Source organism: Leucopleurus acutus (genome assembly GCF_964270905.1).
Source record: "Leucopleurus acutus genome assembly, chromosome: X".
Classification (NCBI taxonomy): Eukaryota; Metazoa; Chordata; class Mammalia; order Artiodactyla; family Delphinidae; genus Leucopleurus; species Leucopleurus acutus.
In genome coordinates, this window is record NC_139148.1 from 40,681,750 (window position 1) to 40,699,817 (window position 18,068).

The following is an 18,068-nucleotide window of genomic DNA, read 5'->3' on the forward strand; positions in this document are numbered from 1 at the left end:
GATTTCAGTTTCATGGCAACATTGAGCATGTGACCTGGATCCATTTCAGCGGAAGCTGCAAGGAACCCAGGGTTTCACCCAAAACTGAGAAGCCCATTTAGTTCTCTGTTTTACTGGTTTCTCATGACCACTGAGTGCTCCCAGCCCTGTTGTTAATGGCTTACTGGATCAAGAAGTCAGGCCAGAAGGACTTGGAAAAATGAGGCCCTTTCTGCATGAGGGCATGAGTCATTTTTCAGAAGGTGTCCCGAAGAACTGAACTTGAAGTTCGCCTTTTTTTTTCCAGTCTGACAGCAATCTTTTTTTTTTAACATCTTTATTGGAGTATAATTGCTTTACAGTGGTGTGTTAGTTTCTCCTTTATAACAAAGTGAATCAGTTATACATATACATATGTTCCCATATCTCTTCCCTCTGACAGCAATCTTGAAAGACTTTCAAAGTGCCAACAGAACTGCCTTTGAGGGCCCTCTGCACGACTGAGTATGAGGTTTGGAAGGAGGGCGGTTAAAGCAAAGGTGTAACACAGCTCCTGACCAGGGCCAGCCAAAGGGGCGCCACTGGGAGTGCAGCAGAAGTGGCTACCACCTGCCTGGTCAAAATTGGCCCAAAGGGCGGTTTCCAATGTTTGCCCTGCCTGAGGCTGGGGGCGCTACCTTAACTATCACTGCATGGACTAAATGCACTGCCAGAACCCATTTAGGACCCACTGCTTTTCAAACATTTCCACAGCAAGTTTGTTACTAAGTCTAGTTACAAGCCCACTGTCTCTGAGACATAGTAAGTTCAGCTGCATGAAACCAACCAAACCATTTCATGTATTTCCTTTTACAGATGCTTGAGTCCAGAGGCAAGAGCAATGGAAAACAGCAAAATGGCCGGGGGGAGGGGGTCGGTGTTGACCAACTTGGAACTGTCAAGATGAAATTGCCCCAAACCCTTGATATCCACCTGGCAGTGACCTGTTTTTCTTACAAAATTAACTTGACAGGCCACAGGTCTATGGAGGATGTGTATCCTACCAAAGCCATTATTTTCCCTTCGGTGAAATGAGGATGTCCATCATGAATTTCACCCAGGTTTCCTCAGATTCCAGTTTGGGGGAACCCAAACTGTCAGACTCTAAATTGGCTGCCAGGTGCACAGTTCCTGAACCCCTGTTTTCTAAAGTCCTTAATCAAAGCTCAAGTCAAATAGCAACTTTTCAAAAAGAGCTTCTCATTGAAGCCACATGTCCCCAACTGGCACAATGGCCGATTCTAATATAGCCGCAAAGGTCTTCTGGAGCACCGTTAAAGTGGGCACCAAATCTCCAAGTGAAGCTCACTGAAAGCTCTTCCCAAAATGCCTAGAACTCTCAGAGGTCATGGCTTTGTGTCCCTTAAGGGGCATCAACCCAAGAATGGCTCATCAGGCTGTAGCCACCCTCAGAGAAGGCTGTGGTGGCAGCCCTGGGCCCCACACGGCCCCACATTTTGCAAGATGTGTTAAATCAGATTCGGTAGCTGGAGTCATTTAGAAGATCCTTGGGAATCTAAGACGTGCAGACTGGATTTGGGATTAAGTGCAATGATGAGTGTGATGCAAAGCTGACTGAAAGAAAAAGAAACACTCAACATGGCTTTGTGGACAACACATGCACGTGGTGAGTGAAGCTTCCCATGCCCTGTGCTGCTCTCGCTCCCCCATCTTCCCGTCAAATACCGATCAGGCCCCCCCATGGACCAGGCACTGTGCTCAGCACTGGGTATTCTATGCTGAACAAAACAGTTCTTCACTCCCAAGGCCAAATAATAACATTTTGGAAACACATCTCTGCTCCTATTGTGACTTTCCCTTCCCCCACCTTGCCTGCCCAGGAAACGCTGGCCTGGGCAAGGAGCAAAACCTGGAGGCAGGGCTTCCCTGGTGGCGCAGTGGTTGAGAGTCCGCCTGCCGATGCAGGGGACACGGGTTCGTGCCCCGGTCCAGGAGGATCCCACGTGCCGTGGAGCGGCTGGGCCCATGAGCCGTGGCCGCTGGGCCTGCACGTCCGGAGACTGTGCTCCGCTCCGCAGCTGGAGGGGCCACAGCAGTGAGAGGTCTGCGTACAGCAAAAAGAAAAAAGAAAAAAAAAACCTGGAGGCAGAATGAGCCCACCAGCCCCACAACAGGGCTGATACAGCAGCTTTAGAACATGGCTGCCACTTCGCTTATGCTCCTCCCATCCAGAGGTGATGGTCTCTATCTCCTCCCACTGAATCTGGGCTGGCCCTAGCAACTTGTTGTAACCAAGAGAAAGTCACGGAAGTGATGCTGTGTGACTCCCAAGGTTAGGCCAGAAAGGGCCACATAGTCTCCACCCTGCTTGCTGGGACACGGGCTTTTGGAAGCCTGAGCCATCACATAAGAAGTCCCATACCCTGAGGCCATGGAGAAGCCATCGCAGGCATTCTAGTCACCGGTCCTAGTCTGAGTCCTCCCAGCCCAGGCGCCAGACATATGAGCGAATGAGCCTTTGGATGATTCCAGCTCCCAGCTGTTGAGTTACCCCCAGGTTTCTTCATGGAGCAAAGGCAAGCTGTCCCGACTATGCCCTTTCCAAACCTAGAGAATGCATGTGGATACGAAATTGTTGTTCACTTTCCTTCCTATGTTTGGGGCAGTGCATTATGTTGCAAGAGTGACCGGAGCAGATGGCAAAACCAAGGACCAGCACGTGCCTCTTCCCCCACCATCCCCACCCCCGCCACACCCCGGTCTCCATCAGAATTCTCTGTGGCAGCAGGAACTCTTCCCTGCTGTCACACGAGATGCGGCCATAGCGCTCTTGCCCTCACCTGCTTCTACAGCTTCCACTCCAGGCTGTCACTGCCACCACGATCCTGCCCAAACCTTAACCATTAGCCTTGCTGTGACCTTCATTGCCTATGGGGCTGAGGGCTGCTGCTCTGCTACTGCCGCGCCGTCACCCAGCGTCCCTCCTCTCTTGCTCAGATTCCCTGGGCTGCAGAGTTGATCACATCCCTCTCCTTCCCAGAACCAGTTACCGTGAGCCAATCACCGATGTATCCATATATCCATTCTTGGAAGGTAGGGAGTCAGCTTAAACACACTTTTTGGCCCCTTAATATGTTAAGAACAGGGACTTTGGACTCAAATCCTGCCTCCATCATTTTCAACTTCTCTGACCTTAGATGACTCACTTCAACTCTCAAACTTCAGCTTCTAATCTGTAAACTGGGGATAACAGTTCCTACTTCATAAGGTTGTTGTCAAGACCACAATGAGGGAATCCACATAAACTGCTTGGCGTGTAGTAAACGTTCAATAAATTTTAGCTATTTTTAATAACACCTCCCTGGGAAGAAGCATCTCTTGTGACTTACCCCTTGTAAGACTTGGAAGCTGTCATTGTTGGGTGGTGGGTCTTGATCTGGATCAACACCAACTCTATAAGTCATCAGAGAGAAAGACAAGGAGAAAAACAGAGAGTATTAGCTTGGACCATAGCGGCCAGGCTGGCTCAAAGTAGCCAAGAGGCTGACCATCTTCCCAAGGTGGAAGGAGTGGTTAGCTAAAAGAAGGGAAAGGCTGTCATGCAAAAGTCGTGCGAAAGAGGTCATACACCACATCAGATCCCAGGGGTAGGCCGGGCAATCAACCTGTGTGCTGACACCTTAAGCAAGACCTCTGGAGAACGGCAGCAGCGGGCAAACTGTCCGCCTGCCCTCCTGCACCAGATGGCCCCAGGTAGCAAAAGGTGGGGTCCTGCCGTCCCAGGCCTCTTCCTCTCTGCTGCTTCCTTACTCCCCTCTGACCTGCTTTTATTTCCTAACCTTTTGTTATGGAATTTTTCATATATCCAGGTAAGTTTTGAAAGAATTTAGAGTGAATACCTGTATACCCCTCACCCAGATTCTACCATTAACATTTTGCTGTATTTTCTTTATTACATACCTAGCCCTCTCTCTATCATCCACCTTATTTTTTGGATGAATTCAAATAAAGTTGCAGACATCCATACACTCCCCCTAAATATTTCAGCATGCATATCATTAACTTTCTATCCTGGTGGCCCCGCATCCCCCTGCAGTACAGATGACCTGAGAACACGTTTGAGATCAGCAACTGAAGACAGAAAGAAAAGGCAAGGTGGCACAATCCACTTATAACGAAATCCATGAAAGCACTAGGGTAAGCTGACTTGGCTTAGCAACATACCAACCGTTGCCCTATGTATCTGTTAATTCTTTATCCTTGAACCTTCCTCATTGTAAGGCAGAGAACTGTGGCACTGATGACACGGATAACATGGGGCAGCGGAGGAGGAGACAAAGATGCCAGGAAAATTCTCTACTTTCCTTGTTCCCTCCAATATTGCAAAGAGTGGCTGGGATCATAAAAGCCAAATAGAAAACACAGCTTTCAGCAGGTCTGATTTGAGCTTGAAGAGAGGTGCTGAATGGCCTTGACCACGTGTGTTACTTGCTGTCTGGCACCAGGGCGCTGACTCCGATGAGCAGACAGTGGATGTGCAAAGCCCCACGTGTGCCTTATTTTTCCTCCTCTCCCTCCCGCTTCTCCACCTGTGATGCCCAGGATGTATCTTGAGAAAAGAGACTAATGGAAAGGAAGAACAGAAGACAACGCAGACATACTGGCAGCCTCCTCTGTTTTACTCCAGGCTTGCCGAGCACTAAGCCAAGGTGCGTGCCCCCTGGATGGGGGTGAGGAGATACAGAAGGAAAGGGAACAGTCACACCATATTTTGCTGAAGGCAAAGTTTAAAAACCACGAGATGAATTCATGCATTCAGCAAATATTTACTGAGTGCCTACCAAGCCAGGCCCTGTTCTGAGCACTCTGTTAAAACCTATAGCGTACCTGGCACCAGATTTCCTCCCCACAGGCCTGAGGTTTGATGGAATCTTTGTAGTGAATTAGATTGACTTTGCTGTGTCTAGAGGTCAATTTCTGGCAGGAGTTTCTGAGGCCTGGAGGCTTGATCTCATAGCTGGACATTATCCAGGGACTTTTTTTTTTTTTTTTTTTTGCGGTACGCGGGCCTCTCACTGTTGTGGCCTCTCCCGTTGCGGAGCACAGTCTCCGGACGCGCAGGCTCAGCGGCCATGGCTCATGGGTCCAGCCGCTCCACGGCACGTGGGACCTTCCCGGACCGGGGCACAAACCCGCGTCCCCTGCAACAGCAGGCGGACTCTCAACCACTGCGCCACCAGGGAAGCCCCTATCCAGGAACTTTTGAGCAACAAACCTCACAGAGATTTTTTTGGAAATGAAATATTCTGGGGTCCCAGGACTACCCACAGAGGTCACACGAGAGCCTCAGTTCTTCCAAAGTGTCTAACATACTGAAGTGGTAGAGGAGAGGTCACACTGAATTCCTAGCTGTTCATCTTTAACTCTCACCTGATTTGAGAGTCTCTAATGTATGTTCCATAGAGAAATGTCCTCTATATGGTGTCAGATCTGTAAGACCAACAGCTATAGGAATCCAACATTAGGTCTTGTTCTGTGGATTCTACAGCCGCATGGAGCCACTTCATGGCAGACTAATTTGCATAGATGAGCTCCCCAGTAAAGCCTCAGAGAGAGGGGCAGAGCACTGGTTACCAGTCTGTCTCCCAGACAGCCTACCGGAAAGCCTGGTGACACAGCAGCCTTCTGCCTAACCACAGAGAGGCTATTGTGGGGCAGGAGCAACGAGATGATGTGATCTGAAGGGCATGGCGGGCAGGATGGCGAAGAGCACAGCAGCTCATACCTGCCACGGACAGTCTCTCCTTTCTCTACTGTGAATTTTGAAACAGGTGTATTGCCTTTGTAAGTGGCTTCCAGGCAGTAAAGATAAAACATATGGATTTTATCAGCCTAGGTGAAATAGGAACCCTATGGGTAAGAGAAAAGGCTTAAGTGTGCCTTGTCCTACAATGAAGAAAATAAAGCCAAACATAATAAAAGCTTCCAAATGAAGTCTAGCCCCCTCTATTCTTTCAACTAACCTCTGCTAGGAGAAAAAAAAATTGTTTAACAAGAATTAAAATAAACTCTGTTTAACAAGAACTGCTTATAAAGACTAGGTTTTGACTATTTTCATTCAAGTCCTGGAAACATAAGAGGAATTCATCTATTATCCTCGGCCCACATGGCCAGGCCAGAATTCAAACAATGGAGTACGAAACACTGGAATAACCTGATAAACTCACAAAATCAGGGCCACCCTAACCTCATCCCGAACTGGTTCGACATTTTGCTTGGGGGAACTTGAGGATGATTCTAGATGCACATCATCCAACAGAACTTTCCACAGTGATGGCAGTATTCTAGATCTGCACTGTCCAATGTGGTAGCCACCAGCCACATGTGGCCACTGTGCACTTGAAATGTAGTTAATATGACTGAGGAACTGCATTTTAAGTTTTATTTCATTTTAGTTAATTTAAATTTAAACAGCCACATGTGTCTAGTGGCTACCAAACTGCACAGTGCAGATTCTAGAAAGTACTAATTCCAGCCATGTCTCTCTAGCATCACTTTTTTCTCTGCCAAAAAAAATGACAACTGTCTGCTTCCTTCTGCCTTCTCAGTGATAATACCCAAGATTCCTGCTGGGATCCTGTGGAGACGCAACTCTGTAGTCCCACACATATTAAGTAAAAATTTGCTTGAACTGATTACTTAGACAATGGAGAGATTTCTCACTTCCTCCTATAGAAAATAAGATTGAAAACCTGCTGAAAGCTCTTCTATACAGATACTTGTCATAAACATGAAAGGAATGACAGGATTAGAAAATCACCACTTGCCCCTCACAGTGTAATAATTGTTCTGAGACAATTTTACCAGTGGGTAAAAGGTTGTTGGGAATCTGACTATTCATATGATGTTAAAGGATCACTCTACAGGTAACTTTTTAGTTACAAAGGGAAAACAGTGCTTTTATGGAGAGACCTGGCGTCTAAAGTGATCAAATTTAACATCACTAATAAAAGGACAGCCTGACAACATGCACCACCTGATATGATGCAACAAGAAAGTATAACATCACTTTTACATTATTTTTGCCCCCCCCAAAATGATTATCTATCTCTACTCAAAAGGAAAACAAATTTTAAAAATCCACTTTGTAGGGCATTATGCAAGACAATTATCTTGAAAATCCTGACTCCTTAAAAAAAAAACAACCCTCAATGTCATAAGAGACAAAAAGGAGGAGGGGAGGATTGTTCTAGATTAAAAGAGACTAAAGGGGCTTCCCTGGTGGCACAGAGGTTAAGAGTCCGCCTGCCAATGCAGGGGACACGGGTTCGAGCCCTGGTCCTGGAAGATCCCACATGCCGCGGAGCAACTAAGCCCACGTGCCACAACCACCGAGCCTGCGCTCTAGAACCTGTGAGCCACAGCTGCTGAGCCTGAGCGCCTAGAGCCTGTGCTCCGCAACAAGAGATGCCACCGCAATGAGCAACGAAGACCCAAGGCAACCAAAAATAAATTAATTAAAAAAAAGAAAAAAGAGACTACAGAGGTGACAACCAGGTCAGTCAGAGCACACAGTGGCAAGGAGCGGGGGGAGGGGCATGGAGCCACCACGGGCCTGAATTTAAAAAAAGATGACAGCCAAAGGAAACTTTGATTGGATCCTGGATCCTGTGTGTGTGTATAAAATTCATGTTGCTTTCTCAGGTGTGATAAATATACTGTGATTATGTAGAAGACTAGATTCCTAGGGGATACATGCTGAAGTATTTAGGGGTAGAAAGTCATGATGTTTAAAACATACTCTGAGGTACTCAGAAATGGTTGAGAGAGAGAGAGAGAGAGAAAGAGAAAATGACGCAAAAATGTATGACAAAATGTTAACAATTGGCACATCCAGGTTAGAACTTGGATATTCATTGCTCCATTCTTTCAGCTTCTTTTACAGATTTAAAATTTTTCACAACTTAAAAACAATATTTAATTATATCTTTGGTGAAAATGTTTCACAAATACGTGAGTACAATTTCCTGTCTCTATAATTTAATCTAATTTACTAATAATGATGATTCGGGATCCTCATATTACTCCAGGGTCTGAAAAATCACAAATTGTGAAGATTCATGGACATAGGGTGCTATAATAGGTAAATAGGTAGATACAGTCTAGTAATTACACGGGTTTTTTAATCCCAGATAAATCTCAGAATATTCTGTTGAGGTTTTCCTCCTAAAAGTGAAGGGCAAGGAGAAAAATGCTAGTTAACTGAAACATATGGTTAACTAAATTCCAACCAAGACAGCCATCCTCAGAGCTGGTTGTGCACATCCCCTGGAAACCTGCAGTTCTGAGCACAGGCCTACCCAGAGTAACTTGGGAGGGCCCCTTGGAGGGTCTCGGAGGTCCCTGCTACTGACATAAGTGCTGAATAGGAGAAAGTAAACCTGCTTCCCAGCTTGCTACTGGGTTTTAAATGCCAAAAGAAAACAGACCAGGGGACTTGCGACACAGACCGTGTTCTGCGATTTCTTTCCCCATTCAAGGCTGTTTACTTCAGGACAATTGAATGATTACTTTTCTGGCAGAGTTGAGGGTCTCTTGGACCAATTCGCAAGGATGATAATGGACCCCTACAAAGGGCCTCACCCTTGGGGCAGGGTGTGTGGTGGTGTGCTGGGCAGCAAGAAATACCAGGTACAGTATTTTAAGTACAGTGCTTCAGAAGACTTAGGGTTCGTTAACTTTCTGAAATTCCTGGTTTCAGGAAACTGTCCACAATATATATTTCCCTCCTGACCTGTTATAACGCTTTTGATCTAGGCTACCATATAAATCTAAAACTTCTGTGCTGTTTCATTACATCATATTTTAGCACTCCCCTGATACATCAGGGTTGAGCTCATCTAAGCACATACAACAGTCTTTTCTTCCAGAATGAACTGAATTATCCTTACTTTCATTAAGAATAAGACAAATGTGGTAATCCCATACCAAATGAGAAAATAAAGCTATCACACTGATGTGCTCATTCTGGAATGAATACAAAAAATGAATCATTTCCCTTTTGATATAGTATGTACATTCTGATTAACCACCATATAAAATGCCATGAAATCTCAGAAATTTTAGAAGCTAGATTTAATCAACAGGTTTTTACTTTTTAATTGGAATGGCTGAGGTCCTAAATTATTTGGGGAATATGAGACATACATGTTCACATAAAACCTTGAACAACAAACAGATCATTATCAGAATTCTCTCATGTCCCAAGTGTAATAACTTGCACTTTGACTGAGGGACCTTCCTTCTTGAAGGTTGGATATTTCAAAGGAAAGGATTTCCCCTGCTACTTAACTGGTAGTTACAGTCAGGTCTCTGAAAATGAATTTGTGTGTGTGTGTGTGTGTGTGTGTGTGTGTGTGTGTGTGAGTGTGTGTATTTTAAGCAGGAGAAAAAAGTGTGAATCCAGGGAACTTACATGCTTCAATTAACTGTATGCATGTCATTATAGTTTACATTGGGGCCTGGCAATATCCCAAGATTCATGCCCCATGACAGGTACTGCTGCTTTTACCACTGTCCTCAGAGAGTAAAACACTTTCACAACGAGAGAAGAACAGAGTTCAAGCCTGTTTTGTGTCTGATTTATCTACCAGCACCCAGAATCAGATCAGGAAGAAAGTATGCCAGTTAAAGATATGGAAAGGAAAGAAGAAACACTAAAGTCTTTACTCTGATAGCCCCAAATCACCACTCTTAGGCATAATCAAATGATAAACTTGGATGGACACTGAGAAACAAATTGCATTAGAAGAGTCTTTCATTATCTTCTGATTTAAAGAAAAATCTGTGTTTTGTATCTTCTGATTCACCATGATAAGGTACAAGTACACAAATTCATACTTAAAAAGTAAAACGGCATTGGTGCTTAATTAAAATGGTATAAACCATACCCCAGTCATGGCTGAAATACAAAATTCGAGTTCTCTTTATGACTTAAAAGCCTTGTTTACTAGATCACAAGCAGAATTTTGTGGGGAAAGCATTTGTGGCTCTGAAAATGGGCTGCTCTTAACACTAAGCTCAGCTGTACACGGCGAGACTCGCCAACTCCAGCTTTGGTGCCACACACTGTCCATAATGGGGCGAGGGGGGACAGACTCTCAAGAACACCAACACATTGATCAGCCCAGAGGAGGGCAGAATAATGATTAACCGGACCTCCTGCCCCTTTTCGAAAAGGGGCAGACGGTTGGCACACACGGGGAAGGAAGAAAGAGACAAACAGCATAAAGAGAAACATCTCAAGTTAGAAAGAGGAGAAAAGCCAGGCCCAGTTAATTTGTTTCTGAGGACGCCCTGTGTCACCTGAAGTACTGCCAGCGGTGTTCATTCTGGTCCTCTTCGGAGGGCTCCTCGACGCCAACTCTGGGCAGCAGAAGAAGGGAACGTGAGTGTGACGGGGACAACAGGGGAACTAGGAGCTCTGGGCACATGACCTGGACCACGTCCATCAAAGAATAAAATCCGCACCCCCTCTTAAACTGTCCCCCTGTTCTCTAAAACCCAGAGAGGCTGCTAAACTTACATCAAAAGCAACAATGTTAGCAGCCACGTCAAATGAGGATTGATTAGGAATGAAGACAAGCCTCTCAAAATATAACGTAATGAAATCAGAGTAATAAATGCAACTCATAGAAAATGACTTCATACAATTTTTCAGGAATTCATCTGTTTTATAAAGCAAGACACATCCATACAAAAACTAGAAAACAGAAAGTTGTTATTAAACATATATTTGAAGTGTTTACACGCAGTTTTACACATATTTGACAGAAAGAACACTGTATCACTGAAAACAGCAAAAACAGAAGATAAAATGGCCTTTTTTTCTAGACAAGTAATCACACTGTCCATGGGTTGTACCCGAAGGTCAGGAACCCAACTTCTGCTATTCTCTTTACCTTATGGCTTCAAGAGTTGACACGGTCTGTTTTCACCTCCCTTAATAACTGCTGGGTTATTCAGACTACAATTTGAATTACACCATCATACTAAGAGCAGGGTTTCACAACCTCAGCACTACTGACTGACATTTTGGGCCCTGGCCTCTACCTGCAATATACCACCAGTAGCACCCCGCTCCAGCTGGAGCAACCAAAAATGTCTCCTGACATTGCCAAATGTCCCGAGAGGGCAAAACTGCCCATAGCCGAGAACCTCTACTCTTAAGTCCTGCATTCTCAGTGGGGGGTGATATAGACCCCAGGGGCATGAAAATCGGTTCTTATGGGACAAAAAATTTTTTTAGATATTACAGTGGTTTGTAGCCCTCTAAAGCACCATAGTACATAAACAGATACATAGATCTGTGGTATTAAAATTTCAGTGGAAGAGGTAGATAAAAAGAACATTTTTAAAGGCTCTTATTCAGAGGGGCAGTGATGGAAAAAAAAGGTTGAGAAACACTGCGCTAGATAATGCCCAAATACTCATGCTACTAATATGCCCTGAAAAAAGCAAGTGAGAACATGATGCTTCTTAAGGTGGTACTTTTAATTAGGTATATGTTCAGAATGTGACTTAAACCAGACTACAGTATTGAAAAATTGTAACAAATTCCAGAAAAGCAAGCTGGATTCCATTAACGTAAGATTCACTAGTAATAATAATAGTAATAGCGGCAGTATTAAGGTTATGATTAGCAATGATAATGTCATAGCTAAAATACACTAAATGCTTTCCATGTGCCAGATGGTACATTTAATGGCAGAATTCTTTATCATGTTTATTTGGTATCACATTTTATCTTCACACTGTTGTCATCCCCATTTACCCAGACAGGAAACTGAGAGCAAGAGAGGTTAAATAAGTTGCCCAAGGTCACAAAGGTAGAAAATGATGGAACCAAGATTGCAACTGAAGCTGTTAGATCCCAGAGCCCTAGCTCTACCCCTTACAGGATATTGCCTTTGACTACAAGGTGGCGTCTTTAAATTCTTTTAAAATATCCAGTAACAAATGCTATTACATAAAGATCTCAGGGCTCCTCCCTGCCTTTATTCCTTAATTTATCTTTAAAGAGCTTTATCTTAAACTCTCAATGTGACAGGATTATACCTAGCAGAGTGACCTTACTTGTCCTTGAGTGATTGTATTGCTGCACTCTGGAGTATGAAGGTTATCCTGTTCATTTGGCTGCCTGGGTGTATGCCATTAACCCTCCACAATCACCACCACTTCATTGGTGTGTCATTTGAAGCTGGGCCTTCCAAGAGGACAGCCACCATGCCACCAAAATGTGCTCAGGACATAGATGAGGCTCATCTGCTGAATCTGCTCATCTGCTGAATCTGCGCATCTGATGGTTTTTTCAAGTTGCCAAAATTACAACCTTTGTGAATAACAACAACTTGCTCAAGAGACTAAGAAAAATAGTATGTAGTTTGTATATTACCAGAAGGCAATTTGAAGTTTGTATATTACCAGAAAGCAATTTGAGCATTTTGCCATTATGTTTTAAAATAGCAATCACATGCTCAACATCACTAATTATTAGAGAAATGCAAATCAAAACTACAATGAGGTATTACCTCATGCCAGTCAGAATGGCCATCATTAAAAAGTCTACAAATAATAAAAGCTGGAGAGGGTGTGGAGAAAAGGGAACCCTCCTCCACTGTTGGTGGGAATGTAAATTGGTGCAGCCACTATGGAGAACAGTATGGAAGTTCCTTAAAAACTAAAAGTAGAATTACCGTATGATCTAGCAATCCCACTCCTGGGCATATATCAGGAGAAAACTATAATTCGAAAAGATACATGCGGGAGTTCCCTGGTAGCCCCCGTGGTTAGGATTCCGGGCTTTCACTGCTGTGACCCCGGTTCAATCCCTGGTTGGGAAACTGAGATCCCACAAGCCGTGTGGTGTGGCCAAAAAACAAAACAAAACAAAAAAATACACATGCACCCCAATGTTCATTGCAGCACTATTTACAATAGCCAAGACATGGAAGCAACCTAAATGTCCACCAACAGAGGAATGGATAAAGAAGATGTGATATACGAACACACCACACACACACACACACACACACACACACACACGAGATGCAATATTACTCAGCCATGAAAAAGAATGAAATAATGACATGTGCAGCAACATGGATGGTGAATCACTTTGCTGTACTCCTGAAACTAACACAACATTGTAATAAATTAACTATATTTCAGTTTTTTTAATGGTTAAAGAAATAATAAAAAGACAAAATAGCAATCACAAAATTTCAATTTAAAAAGATAAGTTGGATTTCTGGAAAGCAGTGACCTGGCTTTGGATTTGTGGTTATATTCATTTTATATTATACACAGACTAGAAATTAGCCATGGTTAAAAGTCATAGCTGGGCTTCCCTGGTGGCGCAGTGGTTGAGAGTCCGCCTGCCGATGCAGGGGACACAGGTTCGTGCCCCGGTCCGGGAAGATCCCACATGCCGCTGAGCGGCTGGGCCTGTGAGCCATGGCCACTGAGCCCGCGCGTCCGGAGCCTGTGCTCTGCGACGGGAGAGGCCACAACAGTGAGAGGCCTGCGTACCGCAAAAAAAAAAAAAAAAAAAAAAAAAAAGTCATAGCTAACTCCTAATTATTTATGGAGGAACTCCAAGTCCTACCCTGGGCTTCTGACTTCTGGGCAGCCACTTAGCAGCTGATCAGGACCTCTGTCAGCAGCCTGCAGAAGTAAGAAACAACTAGGTACTGATCTTACTGAGGTCACAGATGTTAAAACACCACACTGAACTTCAGGGGGTTTCCGAATCATTTTAGAATAAGAACCTGGTCCACATAAATGATCCGTGGCCATTAAGTAACACCATAAGCCCAAGCCACAAAAACCAATCAGTCTCATTACCTTATTTCTGAGGGAATTTCTTTTAATGTAATCTCCGTAAATGTCAGTTTCTACCTCTAACATATCACTATTTATACACATCTGAAAAAAACGCAATGAACTGACACCATATGTATTTTTCACCAATGGCACACTTTGCTTCATTACACTATCTGGGTAGAGTTGGACAGAAAGAAGGAACTAATATAGAAGCAGATTGAAATTGAAAACAGAGAAACAATACAGAAAATCAATGAAATAAAAAGCTAGTTTTTTGAAAAGATCATTAAAATTGACAAACCTCTAGTAAGAGTGAAAGAAAAAAAAGAGAGAAGATTCAAATTACCAATACTGTGTCATGAATGAAACATGGGATATCACTACAGATCTCACAGACATAAAAACAATAATAAGGTTACGCTATGAACAACATAAACATGACAATTAGATGAAAATGACCAATTTCACAAACTGCCACAACTCACCAATATGAGATATAGCTGTTAAAGAAACTGGCTTCATAATTTATATAATAAAACTCCTGGAAAAGAAGACTCCAGGACCAGTCGGTTTCACTGGAGGATTCCATAAAACCTTCAGGAAGAATTAACACCAATTCTAAATAACCTCTTCCAGAAAACAGAAGAGTAGGAAACATGTCCCAACTCATTTTGAGAGGCCAGATTACCCTGATACCAAATCAAAGGCAGTATGAAAAAAGAACACTACAGACCGGTATCCCAAATCCTTAACAACAGATTAGTTAATAGAATTCAGCAGTATGTAAAACATTTATTTATACACCACAACCAAGTGGGGTTTAACAAGCAAGGGTGGTTCCGTATTTGAAAATTACTCAATGTAACCTATCATATTAACAGGCTAAACAAGAAAAATCATATGATCATATCAATTGATACAGAAAAGCATCTGATAAAATTCAACATCTGTTCATGATAAAACTCTCAGAAAACTAGCAATAGATGGGAACTTCCTCAACTTGATGATGAACATCTACAAAAACCCTACAGCTAATATCACACTTACTGGCGAAAGACTGAATGCTTTCCCCTTTAAGATCGGGAACAAAGCAAGGATGTCTGCTCACATCACTCTTATTTAACATAGTACTGATGGTCCTAGCCAGAGCAATAAGTTAAGAGAAGGAAATAGCACACTGGTTGGAAAGGAAAAAATGAAACTGTCTCTATTTGCAAATGATCTGATGGTCTACACAGAAAGTCCCAAAGAATTTATAAAAACAAAAACAAACTCTCCTAGAACTAATAAGTGAAATTGGCAAGGTGTCAGGATACAAGGTCAACCTACAAAAACCAGCCTTATTTCTATATCCTGGCAATGAACACACAGAAAGTGAAACTGAAGATAGAATAACATTTAAAATAGCTCAAAACGAAGAAGAAATACTCAAGACGTAACTCTAACATACACAGGCATTCTATGCTGAAAACTATAAAATACTGCTAAAAGAAATCAAAGAAGACATAAATAAATGGAGAAACGTGCCATTTTCATGGATTGGAAGACTGAATGAGGTAAAGATGTCAATTCTCCCCAAATTGATATACAGGTTTAACACAATTCCTATGAAAATCCCAGCACAAGTTTTTTTTTAAGATGTAGTCAAGCTTATTTTAAAATGTATATAGAAAGGAATTAGAAGAGCTATGACAATTTTGAAAAAGAATAAAGTGGGAGGACCCACTCTGCCTGATGCTCAAGCTTATTATATAACCATAGTTATCAAAAGTGTGGTACTGGTGGAGGTACAGACACATAAATCAACAGAACAGAAGAGAAACAGACCCGAATGCATACAGCGAACCGATTTCTGGCAAAGGAGAAAAAGTAATTCAAAGGACAGTCTCTCTTACAAATTGTGCTGGAACAACTGGATAGCCATAGTCAAAAAAAATAAAATAAAACCTCAACCTAAACCTCATGTCTAATATAAAAATTAACTTAAGATGGATCACAGATTTAAATGTAAAGCATAAAACTAAAAAACTTTCAGAAGATAACACAGAAGAAAATCTTTGGGACCTAGGGCTTGATGAAGAGTCCTCTGGTGTTACCAAAACCAAAACCATGATGTTAAAAATAAGTAAGTTGCATTTCATTAAAATTAAAAGTTCTGCTCTATGACAGACTGTTAAAAGGGTTAAAAGACAAGCTACAGACTAGGAGAAAATATTTGCAAACCACATATCTGATAACAGACTAGTATCTAGAACAAATAAAGAATTGACAAAACTCAATTAAAAAAACAAATAATCCAATTAGAAAATGGACAAAAACCTTGAACAGATATTTCACCATTGCTTATTTGAATGGCAAATAAGCACATGAAGAGATATTCAACATCATCAGCCATGAGAAATGCAAATTAAGACCACAATGAGGTAGCCCCACATACCTATTAGAACAACTAAAATAAAAAAGTGTCAACACCAAATGCTGACAAGGATATGGGAGAAACTGGATCCCTCATGCGCAGTCATTTCCTGACCTCTCACCATGTGCTAGCTGTTATGTTCTAAGTGCGATATACATCCCATTAATATTTTCACAATCCAATTATTATATGTGTACATATACAGCTTGCACACATCAGGGAAAGCAGCCCCCACTCCCGGCTCTGGGTAGGACTACTTCAATGGTCCATTTTTTGAAAAGGGTTATGAGAAGCGCAAAATGTCACAAGTCAACTGTCTACTCTCAGTGGAAAGTTATTTGGTCCTGTATGTGTTGCGGGGGGGGGGGGGGGGGGGGGAGGCGGTCAGAAAAGAACTTATGAAATAGCCTGAAAAACAAACACGATTTAACCAGGCTCTGAGCATCCAGGGCACCTACTGGGTAACCAGATAAATAGCAGCAGGAAGTAATCTCAGAGAGGTCACCAAATGCAAAGGTTCTCAACTCTGTGCAGGGTAAACCTCCTTTCTTGCTCTATTCTGCTACACAGAACAAAGATGATACCATCTTATGTCTCAAGTTTAAAGCCAAAAATCTGTACATTTTCTTCTTCAGATTTCTACTTCCACAGATGAATTATTTTCCTTAATATGACTCGAAATTCACGCCAGGAAACTGAAATTTTAATCATCTTGAATTTTACAACATGAAAACGGTCCCTAACACAGCAAGCCTTTCGGGCAGTATAGCACAGTAGCTAAGAGTGTGCCTGGGTTCAAATCCCAGCTTGCCCACTTAAAGCTTTGTGACCTTGGGCAAGTTATTGCTCTGTGCCTCAGTTTCCTCAGCTCTAAAATGAAAATAATAGTAGTAGCTTCCTTATAGGAATGCTATGAGGATTATCTTAATGTACGTGTTGGCATCTCAACCAACAACTGCGCACAAACGTTAGCTATTGTAAGACTCTTACTGATAAGCCCGCCCAGGTTCTGCAGACCCACTCAGATCTGAGGCTGAGACCCACTAACCCAGAAATGGTGCAGCCGGCAGTGGCCACGCTCAGGAATCCCTGCCTCCCATCAATATAAAAGTTCCAGAAGAGGGAGACTATTCTCTCAAATCCAAGTTTTCTCCCTGACCCCAAGGATGACTGCAAGATCCTTGTCGGTTTCTCCCTCCTTCAAGCTAGGTGTACTCCGCAGTTGTCAGCCCTGAGCAAACTAACAGCCAGCAGAGAAAGAAAAAAAACATTGCCATCTTGTGGCTTTTCAGAGAATTCTTCACATCTATGCGCCACCCAAGTCTTCTCATTTCCAGCATGTTCACCCTTTGCAGATCTGAAACTGAGGCAAGTGGCAAGAGCACTTTCGATGACGCAGAGGACACACTTAGAGCTGCAGGGACCTGGAGAAAAGGTGACAGCACGCTTTTATTTAACGTGAAGGAATACAGAGGCCGAAAAGACATGAGGAGCTTGTCTTAAACCAGGGTCAGAGTTAGGCTGTGGGTCTCCTGACCCCTGTTCCAATGTCCTCTTTACTGTAAGGTGCTGGAGCTCACAAGCACAGTTTGCAATTGAAATACTCTTAAAAAAAATCAAACTTGGGTCAATGACCTTCCATGCTGACACAGCTACAAAACCACAGGCCGGGGATGTCCATGAGGCTGCAAGAAGTGAGGGTTATGCAGGAAATGTCACCTCTTCTGTGCACTAAAGCAAGAAGAGACGGCGGCATACAGTTTCCTCCTAAAACAAAACTCTAATGGCC

At 43.0% G+C, this 18,068-nt stretch overlaps 1 protein-coding gene across 1 annotated transcript in view; it reads right to left on the reverse strand.

Annotated features, from left to right (window-relative positions):
- SLC9A7 (solute carrier family 9 member A7) overlaps positions 1 to 18,068 on the reverse strand; it is a gene marked incomplete at its 5' end in the record, with an annotated part of 140,646 nt that overhangs the window by 17,918 nt on the left and 104,660 nt on the right. Inside the window, 2 exons of the mRNA XM_082865268.1 lie at positions 3,369 to 3,432; positions 10,345 to 10,404. Of these exons, the coding sequence (XP_082721394.1) occupies positions 3,369 to 3,432; positions 10,345 to 10,404 (124 nt within the window). The remainder of the gene's footprint in view (positions 1 to 3,368; positions 3,433 to 10,344; positions 10,405 to 18,068) is intronic.